Consider the following 21,037-nt stretch of genomic DNA (forward strand, 5'->3'; position numbering starts at 1 on the left):
GTTGAACGTTCTGAACGTCAACAACTGCAGAGACAAAACAAAACGTTAGTTCAACTTTGAAAACAGTACGAGACTATCAAAGAAATTCTTTCAAACTCTGTGGCGGAAATAGCATAATATGTTAACAGGTAAAACCGAAATGACGGGCTCAATGTTAATTAACTTCGGTACCAAGAAAAGACCGCCTACTATTAGGAAGGTCGAATATAAACAAATATAAAAATGACAAATTCGAAGATAATTTGTATTTTTCCTAACCATACAAACCTTAGCTATTTACAAAGGGTTACCTTTTAGCGTAGCTGAAATGGCGAGCCATTAGAATTTAACGAGGGTGTATTACCCCCGCGCTAGTTAGCGGGGGGGTAGGGGAGTGGTAGCTAGCTACCCCTCCTCCCCCTCACACACAGGTGAATACTCACTTTCACTTAGAGGTAGGACTTGTCTTGGGGGACAGGGCTGGCGGGCAAATATGTGTAAATAGCTAAGGTTTGTATGGTTAGGAAAAATACAAATTATCTTCGAATTTGTCATTTGTTCCGTAACCGAAATACAAACCACGCTATTTACAAAGGGTGACTTATCCCTTAGGAAGGGTGGAAAGTCCCCAGCCATACTGGCTTTGGCTTTACCCGGGGACTCAGAATCCGAGTGAGTCGCACTCGAGAAAAGGAGTCCCTGCACCTCACAAGTTCCTTGCACCGCAAGGAACCATGTGGCCTACGTAAGCTTGTGTGTGAAGGAAGAAGTGTGACCCGTCTTAGGCAGTTGACCTGGAGTTCCAGAAGGAACTCTGGGTTAGGACGTTCCCAATACCACCTCGTCAGGGTATGGGGGACGCGACAGTATTGACTCAATACTCGGAACACAAGGAAGCATGGTTTACCTGCAGAGGTTCGAGGTCAGCTATGCAGAGACCAGGATGCTGCTTCCCCGTAGAGGGGATGATGAAGAAAGAAGTAAGGGCCAGACATACTTCTTTCGTTCATGCAGACTAAAACCTGATAACAATGCCCTCAACCTTCTGCTACCTGTCCAAAAAGGAGCCTGAGGTTAGACCAGCTGTTGTGTAGCCACCACAGAGCGATAGAAAACGTATCGAGACTCTTGTGGGTCACGCCCTGCAGGAAGCGGGCTGCGAAGGTCATCAGACGCTTCCAGACTCCAGCTTGTAGCACCTGCGTCACAGAGTAGTATTACTCGAAGGCGAGGGACGTTGCGATGTATCCAACATCGTGCTGTAGGGCGACGTGACGGGGGAGGGTCTGAAGACAGGTCGAGATGAATGTCCTTGAGTCCGGGCTGAAGAGGTATACTGGTGACTCTCCCCCCATGTCCTCCTTGTGTTCCCAAATCGGCTGCAACTGAGGCCAAACTGCAGCTGTTCCCAGCGCTAACCTCTCGATTCCTGTACTGGCAAGAAAGAGAAGGTCTTGGGACATCAGACACAGAATGGAGACTCAAAATCTTGAATGAATCGGACCGAAGGGTCGGGACCCTCAGATTCTGAGTCTAGCCAACAACTCAGGAGCGAGCCTGAATGTTGCCTTCCCCTCTTCCTTAGAAAGGGGGGGAGTAGTAAGAGACCAAGAAGATTGCTTACACACTGGCCGTGGCCAGAGTGAGCAGAAGACCCAAGGCGGAATACAATCCGAGGCCTGTCGTAAAAGGGTCTTGAGAAGATCTCTTAAAGGACTAAAAGTCCGAGCCATGCTCCAAGTTGGAGGTCTTCCTCCGACTAGGGCAGGGACGATCGTAGCTTCGCATGAGCGAGGATAGATCCAGCGGACAGGAAAAAGTTATTCCTTTAAGCCTGAAGGTCAGGGAAAGGCTGAGCGACAGGCTTCATTGCCAAGAGCGGAAAGGAGTTTCCTCCCGCCGAAAGGCAATAAGACCGTTATTGCTGGAGAAGAGGCCTCACGGGAAGAGGTATATCTCCCACGGCACCAACCACCTTAGACTCTTCACTTTGCCTGGGAGACCCCTGTGGATGACTATCGCAGATGACGCGACCTCCGTACCGCGACTGTAGCGGGTTGTCTCTTCTAGAGGAGGAAGCGTAGTGTCTCCAGGCATGAAGCCGAAGCGACGCCCCGGTTCGGGAGAGATGTCGCAGTGTGGTTGCTTGAGTAGTCTGCGCCGTGGGAGAAGCTCTCCCGGGAGTTCCGTCAGGGGAAGCAGAGGGTCCAGAAACCGTTCTGCGCATAGTCCCAGTGGAGCTCTCCCATTGAAAGGTTGACAGACAACCTGGTTTTGTTGAGACCCATTGTCCGCAGACAAAAAGGAGGGAAGACGCAGGCGTCGAAGTTGTCCCACCATCACCGGAATGCATCTTGCCAGAGTCTCGGGGTCTGAGACTGGGGGGAAAACTAGCGGAAGCTTGAGGTTCCAAGCTGTCGCGATCAGGTCCCCCAGACCAGCACTTGCTGGTTACCCAAGGTCAAAGACCCCTAGGTACACTCTCTCTATGAGGCTCTGCTCGGATAGTCTGAGAGAAACATTCCCCTGCCTGGAATGAGAGAGCCGATGGTGGAATTGAGAGAATCTCAATCATCCCGGTATCTCTACTGCAAGATGTGAAGGTGTGAAAATGCGTCCCCTGCTGGTTAGCATGAAGTCGACACGCAACGGGGCGACTTGGCAGGAGCGGTAGGATCTGAAGAGGGGCCAGACTAAGGCCCTTAAGCCTGCCTGAATGATGGAGAGGTATCCTTCAGGTCTTGACCATAGGCCTGGACCGGAACATGCCCCCCCCCCCTTTCCTTTGACGAGTCCGAGAACCGCATCAAGAATGTGGGGAAAGGACGAGAATATCCGCTACCATCAAGAGGCTCCATAGGTCAACACCCATTGCAGGTTTAATAGTTCCGCTGGTCCCATAGGGCCAGGGAGTCCGGTTAAACATTGCCTGAAGCCACCGGAACTTGGATCGCCCCACATGGAACTTATCCTGAGGCGACCGTTCGGACTATAAACGGGTCAATGAGGAAAGAAGAACTAGGAAACGTTCCAAGGTAGGGCTGAAAACTCTGCTTGACTGAGAACAGGTACTGCGACTCTCCTCAGTCTTGCCACAGTCAACCGAAAGGAAGGCTCGGAGGATGTGGTAACAGAATCTGGCGTCCCCAGGTGGTCACCCATCCAAGTACCGACGTTGCTTAACCTCGCTGGACGGACGAGAAGCGGGGTTTCCAACGTGGTAAGGCGGTTGACTCAATATCATGGCCAGATACTCCAGATGTTGAGGCAGAGGAAGAGAAGGCTCCAAGCAAAATACCATGAGCCCACACTCATGGTCAGCATTCGGAAGCTTTTCCCGGCGCTGAAGAAGGTCGAAACCCGAGCCTACCGGAGTTGACCAGCCCTCCAAACAGCAGAGGAGGCGGAAGTCTGCACCTGAGCGGCCAAGAGGAAGGCAGGGAGAGTTCTCTGGGGAAACAAACCTGCTATGCCACAGCGGGATAGCCACACTGCATCATAAGCAGGAATACTTGCAGTTTAGGCTGAATTCGACGAGCACCCTGGAAGATGGATGGAATGGAAACTGAAAGTACCCGTCCTTCCGATCCAGGGTTAAAGGAGTCCTGTCGCCTCGTTACCAGTCTGATCGATTCTGCTGGTCTACGCTGGCCGAAGTTTGTTCGACAAACTTGATCAGGGTTGAGAGGTCGACTATGGACATCCCCTCTCAGATCCTTCCTTACAAGAAAGGATCGACTGAGGGGGCCGGGGGTGAAGCCGTCGATGATCCTAAGGAAGACCTTCGCCTAAGGTATGGATCATTCTGCCCAACCGGGCAACTCTGCTGATGCTATGGCATAGAGGTTCAGAGACACTGAATTCGCTGACAGAGACGGCAGGCGCGATATCCTTGGCTACTCACAGAGATTGTGCGGGAATGGGCATCGGGAAGCTGTCATTCGGATGAGTAACCTTAAGCATCCTCCCAGCGAAAAAACCTGCAATCCTAGAGTTCGTGAACTCCTTTTAGGACTATGCCCCCCCGGGGGAGTCTCCCGTGCCATCTGTTCCTGACAGGAGGAAACTGCAATTGGACACCTTGTCCCAGTTGTCGTAGCCGATAACTTAGGCCGACGTGGTTGAAAGAAAAGGGAGCTGGAGCCCTGCAGAGTCTGGAAGAAAGCGCCTTGGAGGAGTGAAACCGGAAGTCGATTTACTCCGCACAGCAGATGTTTAAGTCTCTGTCCTTGGGCAAAGACAAAACTCTTCTCAAGGATGGAAGGGTGTCTGAGGTCGTTGACCTCCACAGATGAGACACCCGAAGGAAGCCTTCAGTCAGTGCGTCCAGATGGTACAACATCGAGCTTGTCCGCAAGTAGATACTTAACGACGAAAGGCCAAGGTGCCTGAGCTCGAGAGGAGGAAAGTACCCTTGATCTTCCTGTAGCTTCCTTGAACCAAACCTCGGGCCGTAACCGAGGAGGGAAAGAACCTGGTAAGCTCCCAGAGGAAGAGGTAAGCAGTCACCCCTTGTCCGATGGAGAAATCTTCAACGGAAAGCCCCCCCCCGCCAAAAATCCTTCCAGGGCGGGAGAAGGAGAGAGTACTCGTGCAGGAGAGGGGACCCTCGAGACCGACCTCTTGGGAACCAACTTCGCCCTGGGGGAAGTCACCACAAAGTCCACTCCTCTCTTTCTCTTCAGCGTAGGAGAGACAGCCGCTGGTTTGTTACCCTGGCCGGTGAGTGCTGGTTTCATAACCCTCATTAACGCCCGTGCCAGCGGATCAAACCATGTCTGCTGCTCCAAGGACACAGAGTCCGAAATCCTCGCTAAGGTGAAAGGGATCGGGCGATCCTTTGGAGAGGACACGACGGTTCCTGCCTGAAAAGAAGGTGGGAAGAATGCTGTACTGACCTGTCTTCGTCCTGCACTACCAACCTGTGCTTGGATGGAGGTGATCCCGAGTGCCGCCTAGGAGCACGCGTCCCTGCTGCTACCACCGGCTGTGGAATTCGCCGCGAACTATGGTCGCGCGAGGGCGAACGGTCGCGCGAGGGCGAACGGTCGCGCAAAGGCGAATGGTCGCGCGGGCGCACAGGCGAGTGGTCGCGCGGGCGCGCAGGCGAGCGGTCGCGAGGGCGCGCAGGCGAGCGATCGCGCGGGCGCGCAGGCGAGCGATCGCGCGGGCGCGCAGGCGAGCGATCGCGCGGGCGCGCAGGCGAGCGATCGCGTGGGCGCGCAGGCGAATGGGCGTGACGGCGAGGGATCGTGCTGCCGCGTAGGTGAAGAAGATCGCTGGCGGTAAGCGATGGCGAGCAGCATGTGTAGGTGAATGATCGCGTGATAGGGTGCGATGGTGATCAGCATCCGCAAGAGGGCGAGCGTTCAGGGTTGTGCGATGAGGAGCAGCATGCGTAAGCGGGCAATCGTGCAGGGTTGTGCGATGGCGAGCGGCATGTGCAGGTGAATGATCGTGTGAAAGGGTGCGATGGTGATCAGCATCTGCAGGAGGGCGATCGTTCAGGGTGGTGCGATGAGGAGCAGCATGCGTAAGCGGGCAATCGTTCAGGGTTGTGCGATGGCGAGCAGCATGCGCAGGTGAATGATCGCGTGAAAGGGTGCGATGGTGATCAGCATCCGCAAGAGGGCGATCGTTCAGGGTTGTGCGATGAGGAGCAGCATGCGTAAGCGGGCAATCGTTCAGGGTTGTGCGATGGCGAGCAGCATGCGCAGGTTTATGATCGCGTGAAAGGGTGCGATGGTGATCAGCGTCTGCAGGAGGGCGATCGTTCAGGGTGGTGCGATGAGGAGCAGCATGCGTAAGCGGGCAATCGTTCAGGGTTGTGCGATGGCGAGCAGCATGCGCAGGTGAATGATCGCGTGAAAGGGTGCGATGGCGATCAGCATCCGCAGTTGAGGGTCGCGCGATGGCGATCAGCATCCGCAGTTGAGGGTCGCGCGATGGCGATCAGCATCCGCAGTTGAGGGTCGCGCGATGGCGATCAGCATCCGCAGTTGAGGGTCGCGCGATGGCGATCAGCATCCGCAGTTGAGGGTCGCGCGATGGCGATCAGCATCCGCAGTTGAGGGTCGCGCGATGGCGATCAGCATCCGCAGTTGAGGGTCGCGCGATGGCGATCAGCATCTGCAGTTGAGGGTCGCGCGATGGCGATCAGCATCCGCAGTTGAGCTAGTAGCTGGCGAACCATGTTCCTTCAGAAGTGTTGGAGAACGTTGGCGTGCCAGCTGTAACACACGTGGGCGATCCGGAGATCGCTGGCGAGCTGATGATCGCTGACGAGCTGACGATCGCTGGCGAGCTGATGATCGCTGACGAGCTGATGATCGCTGACGAGCTGATGATCGCTGACGAGCAGAAGGCTATGCGTGGAAGCCTGCGCAAAGAAGAAGAGTCCTTGACCCCGACCTGAACCGAAGTTCTAGATCGCGAGGGCGAACGTGGGCGCACAGGGCACGTAACAGGAACCGCAGGGAAGGTCATCTTGAAAGCGCTGACGAACAGGAGAGCGCTGACGAACAGAAGGGCGCGCAGGGAAACCCAGACACGCAAGGGAAGAACCCCCGTGGGGGCAACCCTTTGCCCCGAAGGGATCGTTGTCCGCCGGGAGACTGATGTCCGTCGGAAGACCGCTGTCCGTCGGGAAGACCGTTGTCCGTCGGGAAGACCGTTGCCCGTCGGAAGACGAGATTAGACTGCTGTCCATCTGCACCAAGACGGAAGATCGAGAAAAAGAAGTTGTAGGCTGCAAACGGAGATTCAAAAAGGCGCCTCAAGCACCCTTATAGGGAGATGAGAGGCCCTTACGACGAGGCGGACGGAGGGCCTTACGGCGAGGGAGGCCAACAGCAACAGCAACAGAAGAAACCTCCGAAGAGGAGTCTCTATGAGTGTACTCTCTCGCGAACGAAAGAGAAACACTTCGTGGAAGAGACTGGTCAGCCAGTGACCTAAAAGGGGCAATCCTCCGAAGAGGAGCTCCTGCAGTTGCCCAGCCCCTTGAGCGAAACTGCAGGTGCGACCGCTCAGCACCAAGAGCATAGTCGCACGAAAAAAAGGCAAGAGAAGAACCCCCCAAAAGAGGAAAAGCTCAAGCCTGGACAGGAAAAAAACTTCCCTCGGAAGGAAAGTTATCCGCCCAAGGAGGCAAGCCTCCTGACTGTTCTAAAATGAACTGGAGAGCTGTCCGACGACACGGGAGTACTACCAGTAGAAGGAGACACGCCCCTGACGACAATACAAGGGGGGAGGCAGCAACAGCCGAATCTCCAGGACTCAACCAGACAGCTCACACCGTTGCTATATTACAGAAACGAACTAGATCGGTAACTGTAAAAAAATAAAACAAATAATATTAGTACACATTCATTCCCCCGGGAAGGCTCCGAAGAGGAATCCCGAGGAAAAGGAACAAGAATTACACAACAGGCACGTGCCCTCACAACCACTTACACTCGCGGAAGGAGAGCTGTAACCAAAACAGAATTATAACAATTATAATTATGTAACTATGTAATTATGTAATTTAAAAATGAATGAACACTAAAGAAAAAAACGAAAACCCCGAAAGGAATCGTTCTACAAGCTGAAAAATTAACAACTACAATTAGATTCATAAACTAATTGAGACAAAATGTACGGCGTAGCAACCCCACCCACACGGGAAGGAAGCTACAAGGGCGTAGTAAAACAGTAAAAGGGTGAACGACCTCAAGAGAGAGAGAGAGAGAAAGACCGAAGTCAAACTCGATCGCAACCCATAAAATTAGGCCGTGGTGGCCTAACTGCCGAGGCCTCCACGTAGATATCGTACACTACACACACACATCTGAAAAGGAAACTTACTTATTTCTATACTCAAATATATATACAAACATGAAAACATGTTTACATATATATTGAGTAAAAGAAAAGTAAGCGATTAAGTAAAGACAAAACAGACAATGGCTGCTAAGCGAGGACCAAGACAGAGACGTCTGTCACAGTCCGAGCCAAAAGTGAAAGTGAGTATTCACCTGTGTGTGAGGGGGAGGAGGGGTAGCTAGCTACCACTCCCCTACCCCCCCGCTAACTAGCGCGGGGGTAATACACCCTCGTTAAATTCTAATGGCTCGCCATTTCAGCTACGCTAAAAGGTAACCCTTTGTAAATAGCGTGGTTTGTATTTCGGTTACGGAACAAATTAATTTTAATAAGTTTATAATAAAAGGAAGTTAATCGAAGAGGCCTATAAGAGGCGGAGAGATATAAAATAAATCTATAACTTTTGTTAAGCAAAATTAAGAAAGAGAGTCTATACTCTCTTAGACACCAACACTTCCGTCTAAGGGAAGGGTCGGCCATTGAAAGGTGAACGAGAGTTCATACTCTCTTCGTCACCATAATTAATCAAATTAATTCCAAAAGCTAACTAAGCTAATATAGAAGTTTCCAGTAAAGCGACAGCCGAAATCAAAGAGAAATACTTCACCAAAGTCGTGAAAATACTCCAAGAACATAAGCGTATCCCAGAACGTCTTGCCGGAAGCACGACAGAGGAATAATTGAGGAGGTGTCAACAAGAAGTACTTGAGTACCTGGCCACAGGTGGCGCTGGTAAATACACCCCCTTCTAGTATTGTGATAGCTGGCGTATCCCTCCATAGAATTCTGTCGGGCAACGGAGTTGACAGCTACATGATTATCGGGTAAGTTTAATATTGAAAATTACCAAATAAAGTTCCTGGCAAAATCTAACCGAGGCCCTTTGCGTCAATAGGCGTAGGAGGAGATGATGATGATAAAAGTTCCTACTACTGTCGTATAATGTTTGCCATTAAAAAAAAAAGAAAAGAAAGAAAATAATACCTTGCCACAGTTGCGACAGTGGTGGCGTCTGCGCACCATGGTAAAAGACGCCCCACAGGACATGCATCTTGGCGCATCCTTATCAGGTATCCATGCGGGTGGGTCTAGTACTCTAGGTCGGCGTCTACTTGAATCACTACCACGATCCAAGGGACTACTGGAAGGAGAAAGTTCTACACCATCTCGTGGACTGAACTGAAAGTGAAAAAGAAATAGATTGTCAAAATAAAATTTTCCTAAAATTGGCATTAAAATAAATGGAAATTTAATAATAAAATTTATTTTTATATTCACCTGAGGTTATATTTTTTCCTTGTTGGAGCCCTTGGGCTTATGGCATCTTGCTTTTCCAACTAGGGTTGTAGCTTAGCTACTAATAATAATATACAGTATATAATAAAAAACAAAAGCTAACTAAAACCCTACCTGATCTTGAGATGATCTTGGAAATGGTTCGGGGATAACACCAAATGATTCCGAGTATTGAATATGTGGGGGTGACAGAAGATCAACATTTGGAGGATTAGACGGCTGGAAAGAAAAGAAAGCGTCTGTAAGGCGGAGAACATTAACAAGGACAACTTAACTGTGTTGGGATTCAGATTTTAATTCTCTACTCTGTGAGTCTACAACTGATTACTAAAACACTCTTCTGTTTAACCTTTTCCAAGAACATTTTTACTGAAACAATCTCTAGTTAATCTTTTCCAAGCTAAATTTAACCAAAAGACTCTCCTGTTCAACCTTTTCCGTGAACAATTTTACTGAAACGCTCTTCTTTATAACATTTTCCAATTCCTGTTAAATATTCAGAATTAACATAGCACAACAAATCTTGGAGTATGAGTATGGTTTGAGATAGCTAATCTATAGAATCTGACTTTAGTTAAGTTCAACCTAACAGCCAATTGACTAAAGAATAAACTGATATATTCAAGGTCTTTGTTAAAGTTAACTACAACTTCATTTCTTACTCAGGGAATAACAGCATTCATTATCAATTAACTCTAAAGTCAACCAAATATGATTCTTCACCATCCAAAATGATATTCATAAAAACACTTTCTTGGCAATTTTTATTATTATTTAGTAGTTTATCCAGATAATTCAATTTAGTCAAGTTACTATCTCTTACAAAAAGTTTACGATTGGTTAACTATTCTCTACAAAAAAAAAAAAAAAAAAAAAAAAAACAGCAGCAGCAACAACAACAACAACAACCACCAACTCTTCAGTCGTCTCTACTTTCTCTTCAAAATTAAACAAACTCCCGGGATGCAACATTATTTCTACTACCTGATGTATTAATGAACTAATGTAGCATATTATTCAACAGAAATTGGAAATGTAAATGCTATTTAAGGAGTTACCATCAGTAATCAAGTTGGCAATTGCCTCAAACTCTCTATCCAATGAAACTAAGTAATTTAGCACTGCTGTGGTTTCCTATGTGAGCGCTTCCAAGAGCATAACCTCCTCTCTAATGTTGTGGAATGAGGGAGAGCTGTACAAAAGAGAAATGGTAAATGAAAGCCACAAAACACTCACGTGCGTCACTTCAGTGAATTGCATCAGTGCATGGTCATTGAAGATAGCTGCTGGGACTTGCACGGACGGAGGACAAGCTGGCGGAGATGGGGAGTTTGTGTTGGCCGAGGGAGGGAGGTGATGAATGTCAGAGGGTGAAGAATGAGATGAATGCACAACGGAGGGTGTTAAGACTACCCCCGAGGAAGAGTTTGGCGAGGCAGATGTTAAAGGATTTAGTGAGAGAGTAGAGTAGGGAGGAAGAGCGGGAGGATCACCGGAGGGTGATGATGGTGGAGACGAGCGAGGAGAGGAGTGAAGGGAGTCATTCAGATGGATCTCACTCTGTTGGTGGTCACTTACGCCGCTGTGACGATGTTCTGGGCTACCTATAACCACTAACGCATCTTCAGCACTTTCCACGCTTAAACGTTCGGAATCTGAAAGATAACAAAGCATTAAAATCTTTAAAATAATTGTAATTCCAAGATATGTACCCTAACTAATGCATTTCATAAAATAATAAAAAAATAAAATTGTCTTAGTAGGCATTTAATTTACAATTTTGAACTAGAAATTGTTTTCACAACAATACGTTACAATAAAAGTAATAAACAGTATATGCTTTACAAAAAAAAAGACAAATTAATCAAGCTTTTAATTCTAGGAATTAATGACCCTCAGTCATTCTCAACCTTGGACAGTGAAACGTAAAACCTAATTAAAGGAGCAAAAAGTGAAAGACAGAAGGAAGACTTCAGATGAGTCCCAGATTAATGTTAATAGCCTTCCAAGATTAACACCAACTCCTGTACTGTTTATCATTAGGGGGCTGTTACATGAAGTGCAGAACCATGGGTCATGAACTATCAATTACAATATATTAACAGACATTAGCAATAAAAAGGGCGAGTTCAATGGACTAAAAATCCATGTTAGGAAAACCAGGTTTCAGAAATAGAAAGGAGAGAAAGAGGAAGTCCAGTTGGAAAACTAGCCTTGTGTGTGTGGATGCTGACATTGACAAATGAAATATAGAGTATCGAACGTAAAGACATCTCTCAAAGGATCATGATTGAAATATACCTCAGACAATAAAGATTTTTTTGTGCCAAATATGCAAAAGGATCTAACAATATGAGAGAGAATATTAAATACAAAATTGCTTAATCCAAACAAGTAAGTTTCTGACAGATGATATATTTACACTAAAATTCAAATTGACATTTCAAACGAGAAAAGGATAGAAGCACTCGGGAGCGATAGAATGTATGGAAATGGGGCAAAAATCAGTAGCAAGGTCCAGTAAACTACTGATATCATCTGAAGAAACAACCTGGATCAGAAGGAAATTCAAGCAAAAATGCAAAGCTCAGAAAATGAAGAGGAGCCATTTCATGTCAATTCCAAGTCTTAGGATACTTTCACACGTATTGACTTTTTGCCACCCTCGTCCTCGACACGACATCATACATTCCACACACAGACACCATCCAATGACACGACCATGTGTCATCCTTACCATGTTGAAAAAGAGAGGTAGCATTTACATTTCATTGTACACTAAAGTTGATATGAAAACACGTAGATACTCATTTAGTATTTACGTTGCTTCTAGGCTGGCAATTAACTCTTATTCAAAAACTAGACTGGGAAAGTTCGTCATGTCTGAACAACTCCACTGAGTCCTGTGCACATTTCATGCCCTTCACGAAGCTTCGCCATGCCCTTTATAAATGGGCGTTGTGATGACCAAGGTAGTTGTAGCTGTTCGAGACCATGGTCGGTATGCGTGTAAGGCAGTCACACACACCAGAGGTTATTTGAAAGCAAGATGTCGCTGCTCAGATATATTTCCTCATTCACTTTTACCCAGTAAATATCAATAAGATGAAACAGAAAATTATATACAATATTTCTCCCAATGTACAGAATAAAAAAAATTACGAACCCTCTGTTTGGGTATGAAATTTGATTTTATCCCAATCCCCAGATCGTGACCAGAGGCCTTACGGCGGAGGCCAAAATCAGCCAATCGTAGATAAATCAACAGTCGCATTCCATGCTAGTTAGCAAAAGCTACCACCACGAATGAACAAACAAGAGAACATCTTGGGAGCAGTACGTAGTCCAAAACACATTGTCTTTAATTAGTACACCATACTGTTACGGAGGAAGCGGAGGCCCCTTCAACAAGACTAATGAATGGGTACTATACTTAAAAGTACACATCTTTCAGATCCACTGAAAGCATGAAATCTCCTTTAACGAAACTCGGTACAAACTATAACATTTCTATCTTGAACTTCATCGGTTGAACAAATTGATTCTGAGGATATGTCGATGATCGGTTTACAGCCCCAAAAGTTGATTTCTCCTCTATGAAATTGACTGTACATAAAAGCCCGGAAACTTTTATCCGAAATCTGTTTCACTTCTGCTAGCAAAGCCAGGCCTTTCAGTGATGTTAAAGGATCGTTCATGAAAACTAATGGTCAGCGAGATAGAGGGGACTAGTGATCCAGAAAACTTATAAAGAACCCATTCCGTGTCTGTGCTAGGTTGTCCAATGACATGACAATCATCCCCCTACTAGTTGCAGTATGAGAAGTTTCCATCTACTTTTCCTGAGCTGACCACGGAGTCTTGAAAATGCAGCGAACGCAAAGGTAACAGGCAGTTATGAAGGTTGCGGTAGCCTTTACTTTAAAACACCTTTAAATAGGCAGAACTCTTTATAGAGACTACACCGAAAGACATGGCCAAAGGCACCGATGTGTTTTTGAATGTCAAAGCTTCTCTGGATCAACCTTATTTGAGTGACTGGCCCCAGGGCTTTACAAAGGTTTTAACAGTCCCGAGGCTACTTATTCCCACATTTGGGCGTTGGCAGTAAAATTAGTGTAGGAGCCTTCTCATGTCTTATGGCACCGGCATAGCCATAACCAGCCTGATTTGGCATCAGGCGCACAGCCGGGATCATCATCGGGGTCACCAACACTGGGGTCACACGAACTGGGATCACACCTGCAATCACTGGGTTGCTGTCAAAAGGGATATTTTGGGGCAAAGTAGCCAAGCTACCTGCTCCTTCAAAAAAGACGTTGAAGGCTTACCAGCAAGACCTAAGGTAGGTTGTTGACAGTCTGCAAGGAATCAAGCACATGCTTGAATGTGGCAATCGTCTAAAATTTCACCAACCCTGGAAAAAAACTCTCAGATGTAGCTCTCCCTCATCTTGAAGCATACTTCCTGGGACCAAGCCAGGGGAATATACCTAAAAGCTTCAGCAAATGGCAAATGTGATGAGGAGCACAAAGCACCTAACCTTCTCCATGCCATTACCAAAAATGATGCCGAAGACTTAGTCTTCACGCTTTTCAAAAAAGTCCAGGATCTACTAGGGGTAAAAGGGGATAACTGCGAACAATTATACCCTTACAGTGCAGTGAGTATATCTATCACCGGTAGCCTTAAACCACCGCAGCGTCCAACTCACACCCACATCCTGCTACATTTTATTATCAGGATGAAGCCAATATCACCATCCCAACTGAAACGTAAACAACCTTGGATAGGACGCAACAGTATAACTGTACTCATTGCATTAGAAGACAAAAGTGAGATTTTTGAGAAGAGAGTGGACAGGGATAACTCGCCTACACTCACCAACTGTCATTAACTACCACGTTAACAATCTCAATGAATGACCATTTCAAATATCAATATCAAAATAACTATTTTGATTGTAAAAGGAATTGAAAACAAGTCAGACCGTAACCGTGATCATATCAAAAGAGGGAAGGGAAGGTTGAGCACAAGGATCGTATATATAATATATATATGTGACTAATATAAAGTTAATCCAAGTAAGAATGAGTAACGTTGGCTCCGGAGGCGCAACTAAACAACTCGACCGGATGGTAATGTATAAAAGCTACTTCCGGGGATCCCGTAATGAAAACTTAATATATATACAGTATATATAAGGTGCGTGACATTAGAGGGGGAAAGGGATCTTTAACGGGTCCGTGACGTGCGGGACCGGGGAAGTAGCACGTACAAAACTAAATAAATAATATAACATAACAAGGTACCACGGACCGAACCGAAAACTTCCCGCCGATCGTTGGCCAAACGAGCGACGGAAAGAAAACGACTACGACCGGGTAGAGTAGTGGAAAGAGTAAGTAATGTACGTTAATGTATAATAATAGTATGCCTCACAGATCAACGGGAAACGTCCGTGCAAAGCGGATGCCCCCGGGAGGGGGTACATAGCGCTATAAAGTGACTCAAACTCGATCGGGAGAGAGAGAGGGAGGGAACCCCGGGGTGGGGTATCGGCGGGAAGAGGCTAGGAGTGGGGCGATAGCAGGTATACCAACCTGCCAGACCCACGATTGATATGATCACGCGGAAGGACTAATAACACTATAATAAACAAAACGCATGGTAAAATAAGATAGGAAGGCATGCTGGATGATAATAATAATAAAATTAGCTAAACATCAATCGTAAAACAAACGAGGAAGCGAACATGAGACAGGAGAAAGCAAGCCTGACGGCGCTGGGAGTAGGCAGGGCTACCAACATAACATAGGGTCAGTGAAGTGCTAACAAAATGAAAACCAATATGTAATATCTGACTCATGAAAGCCCCTCGAGCTAATGCAAGCAAACGAATGACGTTAAAATGATAAGCAAGTCCGTGGCGTGCGAACGTAAATAATCCAAGTAATAATATGTGAAATAGAACGCCGAAGGCGATCAGGCATGCCAACCTACCGAAAATACGCACACGTATATGTAATAACTGTTATCATAAAAAACAGGACAATATAAAATTAATACGGTGTGTGAACCGTGGATATCCATAAGGTTCATAACGAGAAACAATCAGTATGGAGGACTTATTGAAAATCGTTAAGAACGAACGAGAGAGAGAGAGAGAGAGGGGAGGGAGCCGAGGGCCCTGAAAGACCCACGTGGGGTCGTGAAAAATAAAACTGTTATAATATAAGCAAAAAAGGGCAAGGCCCCCTCCAAAATCTCAAAACTCATAGATCTGGTACTTAACTTAGATGGAGTGACATTGGAGTCCGACATCTTGAGGTAAATCCAGAAAAAACCAGCGAAATTCAAACACTAAGGCAAAATAGGGATTAAATAGTGGTGCTATGAAAAAGGAGTGACGTCACTGGCGTGGGATTGCTAGTAGTAGTAGGATGTTGAACGGCACCTCGCTGTTCGGGGATGTTGACAGGAGATATCTAAATGGTGCGAGGCCTCTGGTTGTGATTTATTCAGCGCCCCAGTAGTATACCGACACCTTATTAAGGTGAGCGAGCTGGGTTCAACCTAGCATTCCTATACAAATTTTTCTCTGGTAAATTCATAGCAGTTTTTACCTTAAAAAATGATGTTATAGGAGCATTTCACTGGGCGGCATGGGTCGGAGCCCACAAATACCAATGTTCTGTATTTTTCGGAGCCCAGAAATACCAATGTTCTGTATTTTTCGGAGCCCAGAAATACCAATGATCTGTATTTTTCGGAGCCCAGAAATACCAATGTTCTGTATTTTTCGGAGCCCAGAAATACCAATGTTCTGTATTTCAAGTACCCTCCCACTTCACAAATAAATCCTAGTCAAGGACTAATGAGGATATTTTACTGTACAATGATAATTGGATAATCTCAATACAGGAAAAAGCTAAAAATTACCATTTCCACCGCTGTAACTATCATTGTTGTCACCGTAGGAATGTATAGGTGATGTGGCAGACCACTCTGGTTCATCGCTAATTTCGCTCTTTGGCGGCTCTTCAGGCGGACTCTGGTTAATCAAAAACACGCACTTGAGAATTTTGCGCAAGTCACTGGCGTAGTTGGTTTGGAGCTGATCAGCAACGCCAGATATGCAAACAAACAAGCGGTGAATCAAATCTTGAGAGTCTGAAAATCTGCAAAAAAAAAATTTTTTGAAAATATAATACTTTGAAAAGTACAAATTACTTTCATATAAAAAAGCTAAATAAATTCTTATTTATAAATATGGAGATCTTAACCCTTTTACCCCCAAAGGACGTACTGGTACGTTTCACAAAACCCATCCCTTTACCACCATGGACGTACCGGTACGTCCTTGCAAAAAAATGCTATACAAAATTTTTTTTCATATTTTTGATATTTTTTTTTAAAAATTCAGGCATTTTCCAAGAGAATGAGACCAACCTGACCTCTCTATGACAAAAATTAAGGCTGTTAGAGCAATTTAAAAAAAATATACTGCAAAATGTGCTGGGAAAAAAATGGTTTCATTGTATATTATTACATCACAATGTATCCTAGTATTCCAACTACTTTTTCTTATAGGAAAAATTACGCTCCCTTCGAAAATAACACTCGTTCCCGTCGCTAATGAATAGTTACAGAAATATATATACATCTATATCCGCCGATAATGGGGGACCCCCAGTGGGAACTCGGGGTTTTGGGTGGGGAAAACATACTGGGGAACCGATATATAACCGTAATTCAGTCCTTTTCTTCTCTATACATTTCTTTCTGGTATTTATTATAACCGTAGAAAAAGACAAATCAGTATACCTGAATATAATTGGGAGGAGCCGTTTCAAAGGTTATTTCTTGTAGTAATACAGTAACCAGTGCTGCCAACGCCTGATGTAGATTAAATGTTAGCATTCCATACCTGATGTAGATCAAATGTTAGCGTTTCATGCTAACATTAGCACCCATTTGTTCGTTTGTTCGTTCGCCCCACCTTCCGTCCTTCGCTTATATAACCCCCCTTCGCAGGAGTTTCTCTCCATTATTACTCTTTTTATTACCGTATTATTTTCTCATTTTATATTCCCATTCAATATAATTTATCATACATTCCATTTTACCTTCCTATATTGGGTTTATTTGTTTTGTTATTTCCTTTCCCATTTGTACGTACGTTCGTTTCATCAGTTTCCGATCTGCGCATATATCCCCCCCCCCTGCGCAGGAGTTTCCACTCCCCCTTTTACTCTTTTTATTAGTGTTATTTTCTCATTTTTTATTCCCATTCAATATTATTTATCATTCATTCCATTTTACCTTCCTATATTGGTTTTATTTGTTGAGTTATTTCTTTATCCCTTCCCGGTTTCACATAAATACTTACCCTGGACTAGTTTTTTTATCCAGTTAATTCTCGGTATGATCTCCTCATTTTATATTCCCATTCTCTATTATTTACCGTTCATTCCATTTTATCTTCCTATATTGTTTGTATTTATTTTTTTTGGTTAGTTCCTTTTCTCTCCTCTGTGTCTTATAAAACTTTTCTTTCGTCTAGTTTCCATATTTAGTTCATTCATGTTTTCACTCTTTTGTTCGTTGTTTTTCCCTTAACCAATCATCACTCTAGGTAGTAGGCCTATTCAGATATCTCCCTACCCCCCCTTCCTTTATCTCTGTATGCGCTGTTTTCTGACCCATTGTTCCCCTGCCTTTCCCGTTTTAACCTTTGGCCTAGTTACACGTCCTTCGTTACTAGTGCGTTTTTTTTCCCCGTAGTTTGAGATGGAACATATTATAGAAACTTGTACCGGTTGCAGCATTCCGTATCTAAAAGCAGTGGCTCAATTCCATGGTGATTTTGTTGATAATTCAGGTTATGTTGACCATTTTCTTAAATCTCACAATGTTATTCCTCAACGTTTAAACTGCCCCTAGTGTCGTGCGCTTTTGTCTCTTCCATCCGAGTCCAGCAAGTTTCGACGTTTCCTTCATAAAAGTAAGTCATTCCTCAATAGTCATTATTCGTGTTTTGTGACCGGGGTACTTCTAGGCAAGGTTAGGTGGGTTTGTTAGGTTCTGTGGCCTTTCTGTACTTTTTATATATTTCGTACCAGTTATATGGAGAAATTATTGAATATATCTGAGGAGATATTTAGCAGTTCTAGCTCTAGTAATGCCATCATGTCGTTGGTAGTTCTGTGTACCATTCGTCTCCGTTGGTAGTACTGTGTATCAAGGTAAGTCATTCCCCCATTCTTATTATATATGTTTTGTGACCGGGGTACTTCTAGGCAAGGTTAGGTGGGTTTGTTAGGTTCTGTGGCCTTTTGGTACTCTTTATTTATTGTGTAATAGTTTTATGGAAGTATTATTTAGTTTTCGTATGGAAAAATTTATTTCTACCTCTAGTATAGACATCGTGCCGTTGGTAACACTGTGTACCATTCGTCATCGTTGGTATTTCTGTCAACCATTGGTAACGTTGCTAATGTTATCGTCCCCGACATCTGTTGTTTATATATTTTAACTCAGTATATATGTCCACAGTGTTAATATTTATATGGTTCATTTGTATTGTATTTCATTGTGTGATTTCGTACAGGAAATATATGATTTCCTATAGTAGATATCGTGATTTAACTGGTTTTCTCATTCATTTCATCCGTAATAACATCAACCAATTCGTCAACTTATAACTAACCGAATTGGTTGATCTGTTTGTTTGCGATTGAAATGGTCATCAAAATCGGTTAAATCTCGTTATTTGCTATAGGAAATCATATATTTCTTGTGCGTAGTCACACGATGTAATAATATACAAAATTACCAAAAAAATAACCCCCTGGGGGTTAAGGGTTGGAAATTTCCAAAGAGCCTGGGGGTAAAAGGGTTAAAGAACCATCTCTACTGTATACAGAAATGCATCAAGTCATTACCTACCATACAATGCAGTTTATGGAAGCCATAAAAACTAAAAGGTAAATATCTACTTCACCACTAGAGAAAATTTTTGACTGTTCAGAAAATTATAAAAAATACAAATAAGTGAATGTGGAAATTCATATAGTACTGTACTGAATGCTGAATTAAATCTAAAAGCTTCAGCATCTTACAAGAACATTCTCTATAGTTAAATTTAACACTAATATAATCTATCAAATATACTAGGACTCTTCATGCCCATTTTAAGAATAAGGGGTAAAGTTAGACGATACTCGTAGGTCTGCTGATGCATATACCGAGTTATCGAACCTAAAGGTGCACGTGGACTCTAAGCCATATAAATCACAAGTCAACTTAGAACTACGATGATAATTTACAGAAAACTGATACCTCTAATCCATTTTAATCAAAGGTTTTCTAAATCAAGACTTATTGCATCCTATACCACATATCCTATTTAAGCTACATTTAAACTATAAATGAAACTTTCCAAAAAACCTAATTACCAAAAGATATACTTATTGTCTATGACTGAATTTTCCATATTAGAAAATGATGATAAAAATGAATACTATGAAAATGTTATTTTTATTAGTAAAATAAATTTTTGAATATACTTACCCGATAATCATGTAGCTGTCAACTCCATTGCCCGACAGAATTCTATGGAGGGATACGCCAGCTATCACAATACTAGAAGGGGGTGTACTTACCAGCGCCACCTGTGGCCAGGTACTCAAGTACTTCTTGTTGACACCTCCTCAATTATTCCTCGGTCCACTGGTTCTCTCTGGGGAGGAAGGGAGGGTCGATTAAATCATGATTATCGGGTAAGTATATTCAAAAATTTATTTTACTAATAAAAATAACATTTTTCAATATTAAACTTACCCGATAATCATGTAGCTGATTCACACCCAGGGAGGTGGGTGAAAACCAGTGTACAAGATTAAATGATAGCTAAGTATCCCATATTTCATATAACAGTTATCTCAAATAACAATGAAATAATAAGTACCTGGTAAGGAAGTCGAATAGAACCGTTACTCTGCCTCTTTTATTTAAAGTTCGTCTTCCTTACTGAGCGCAGCGTTCCTCTTGGAGGCTGAATCAACCCAAAGGTGCCAAAGTACACGGGGTTGCAACCCCTACTAAAGGACCTCTACCAAACCTTTAACCCAGGCGCTTCTCAAGAATGAATAGACCACCCGCCAAATCAAAGGATGCGGAAGGCTTCTTAGCCTACCGTAACAACCATAAAAACAACAATAAAAGTATTCAAGAGAAAGGTTAAAAAAGGTTATGGGATTAAGGGAATGTAGTGGCTGAGCCCTCACCTACTACTGCACTCGCTGCTACGAATGGTCCCAGGGTGTAGCAGTTCTCGTAAAGAGACTGGACATCTTTCAGATAAAATGATGCAAACACTGACTTGCTCCTCCAATAGGTTGCATCCATTATGCTCTGCAGAGAACGGTTTTTATTAAAGGCCATCGAAGTAGCTACGGCTCTTACTTCGTGGGTCCTTACCTTCAGCAATGCAAGGTCTTCCTCCTTTAAGTGAGAATGTGCTTCTCTGATCAGAAGCCTTATATAATACGAAAGCCCATTCTTGGACATGGGTCTCGAAGGTTTCTTGATGGCACACCATAAAGCTTCTGACTGTCCTCGAATAGGTTTAGACCTCTTAAGATAATATTTGAGAGCTCTGACAGGGCAAAGAACTCTCTCTAGTTCGTTACCTACCATGTTGGAGATGCTAGGTATTTCGAACGATCTAGGCCAAGGACGTGAAGGAAGCTCGTTCTTTGCTAGGAATCCAAGCTGAAAAGAACATGTTGCAGATTCGGTTGTGAAACCAATGTTCTTGCTGAAGGCATGAACCTCACTGACTCTCTTAGCTGTTGCAAGGCAGACGAGAAAAAGAGTCTTGAGGGTAAGG

At 44.5% G+C, this 21,037-nt stretch overlaps 1 protein-coding gene across 2 annotated transcripts in view; it reads right to left on the minus strand.

Moving 5' to 3' along the window:
• The window catches only part of LOC137643818 (lateral signaling target protein 2 homolog), a 62,211-nt gene that overhangs the window by 13,437 nt on the left and 27,737 nt on the right, over positions 1–21,037 (minus strand). Inside the window, exons 8-11 of one of the 2 annotated variants that reach the window (XM_068376510.1) lie at positions 16,084–16,322; positions 10,378–10,796; positions 9,256–9,360; positions 8,830–9,024 (exon numbers count right to left, since the gene is read on the minus strand). In XM_068376510.1, coding sequence (XP_068232611.1) covers positions 8,830–9,024; positions 9,256–9,360; positions 10,378–10,796; positions 16,084–16,322 — 958 coding nt within the window. The remainder of the gene's footprint in view (positions 1–8,829; positions 9,025–9,255; positions 9,361–10,377; positions 10,797–16,083; positions 16,323–21,037) is intronic. The other variant, XM_068376511.1, reaches the window with a different exon arrangement.

The sequence above is a fragment of the Palaemon carinicauda genome, chromosome 7 (genome assembly GCF_036898095.1).
Source record: "Palaemon carinicauda isolate YSFRI2023 chromosome 7, ASM3689809v2, whole genome shotgun sequence".
NCBI classification, from domain to species: domain Eukaryota; kingdom Metazoa; phylum Arthropoda; class Malacostraca; order Decapoda; family Palaemonidae; genus Palaemon; species Palaemon carinicauda.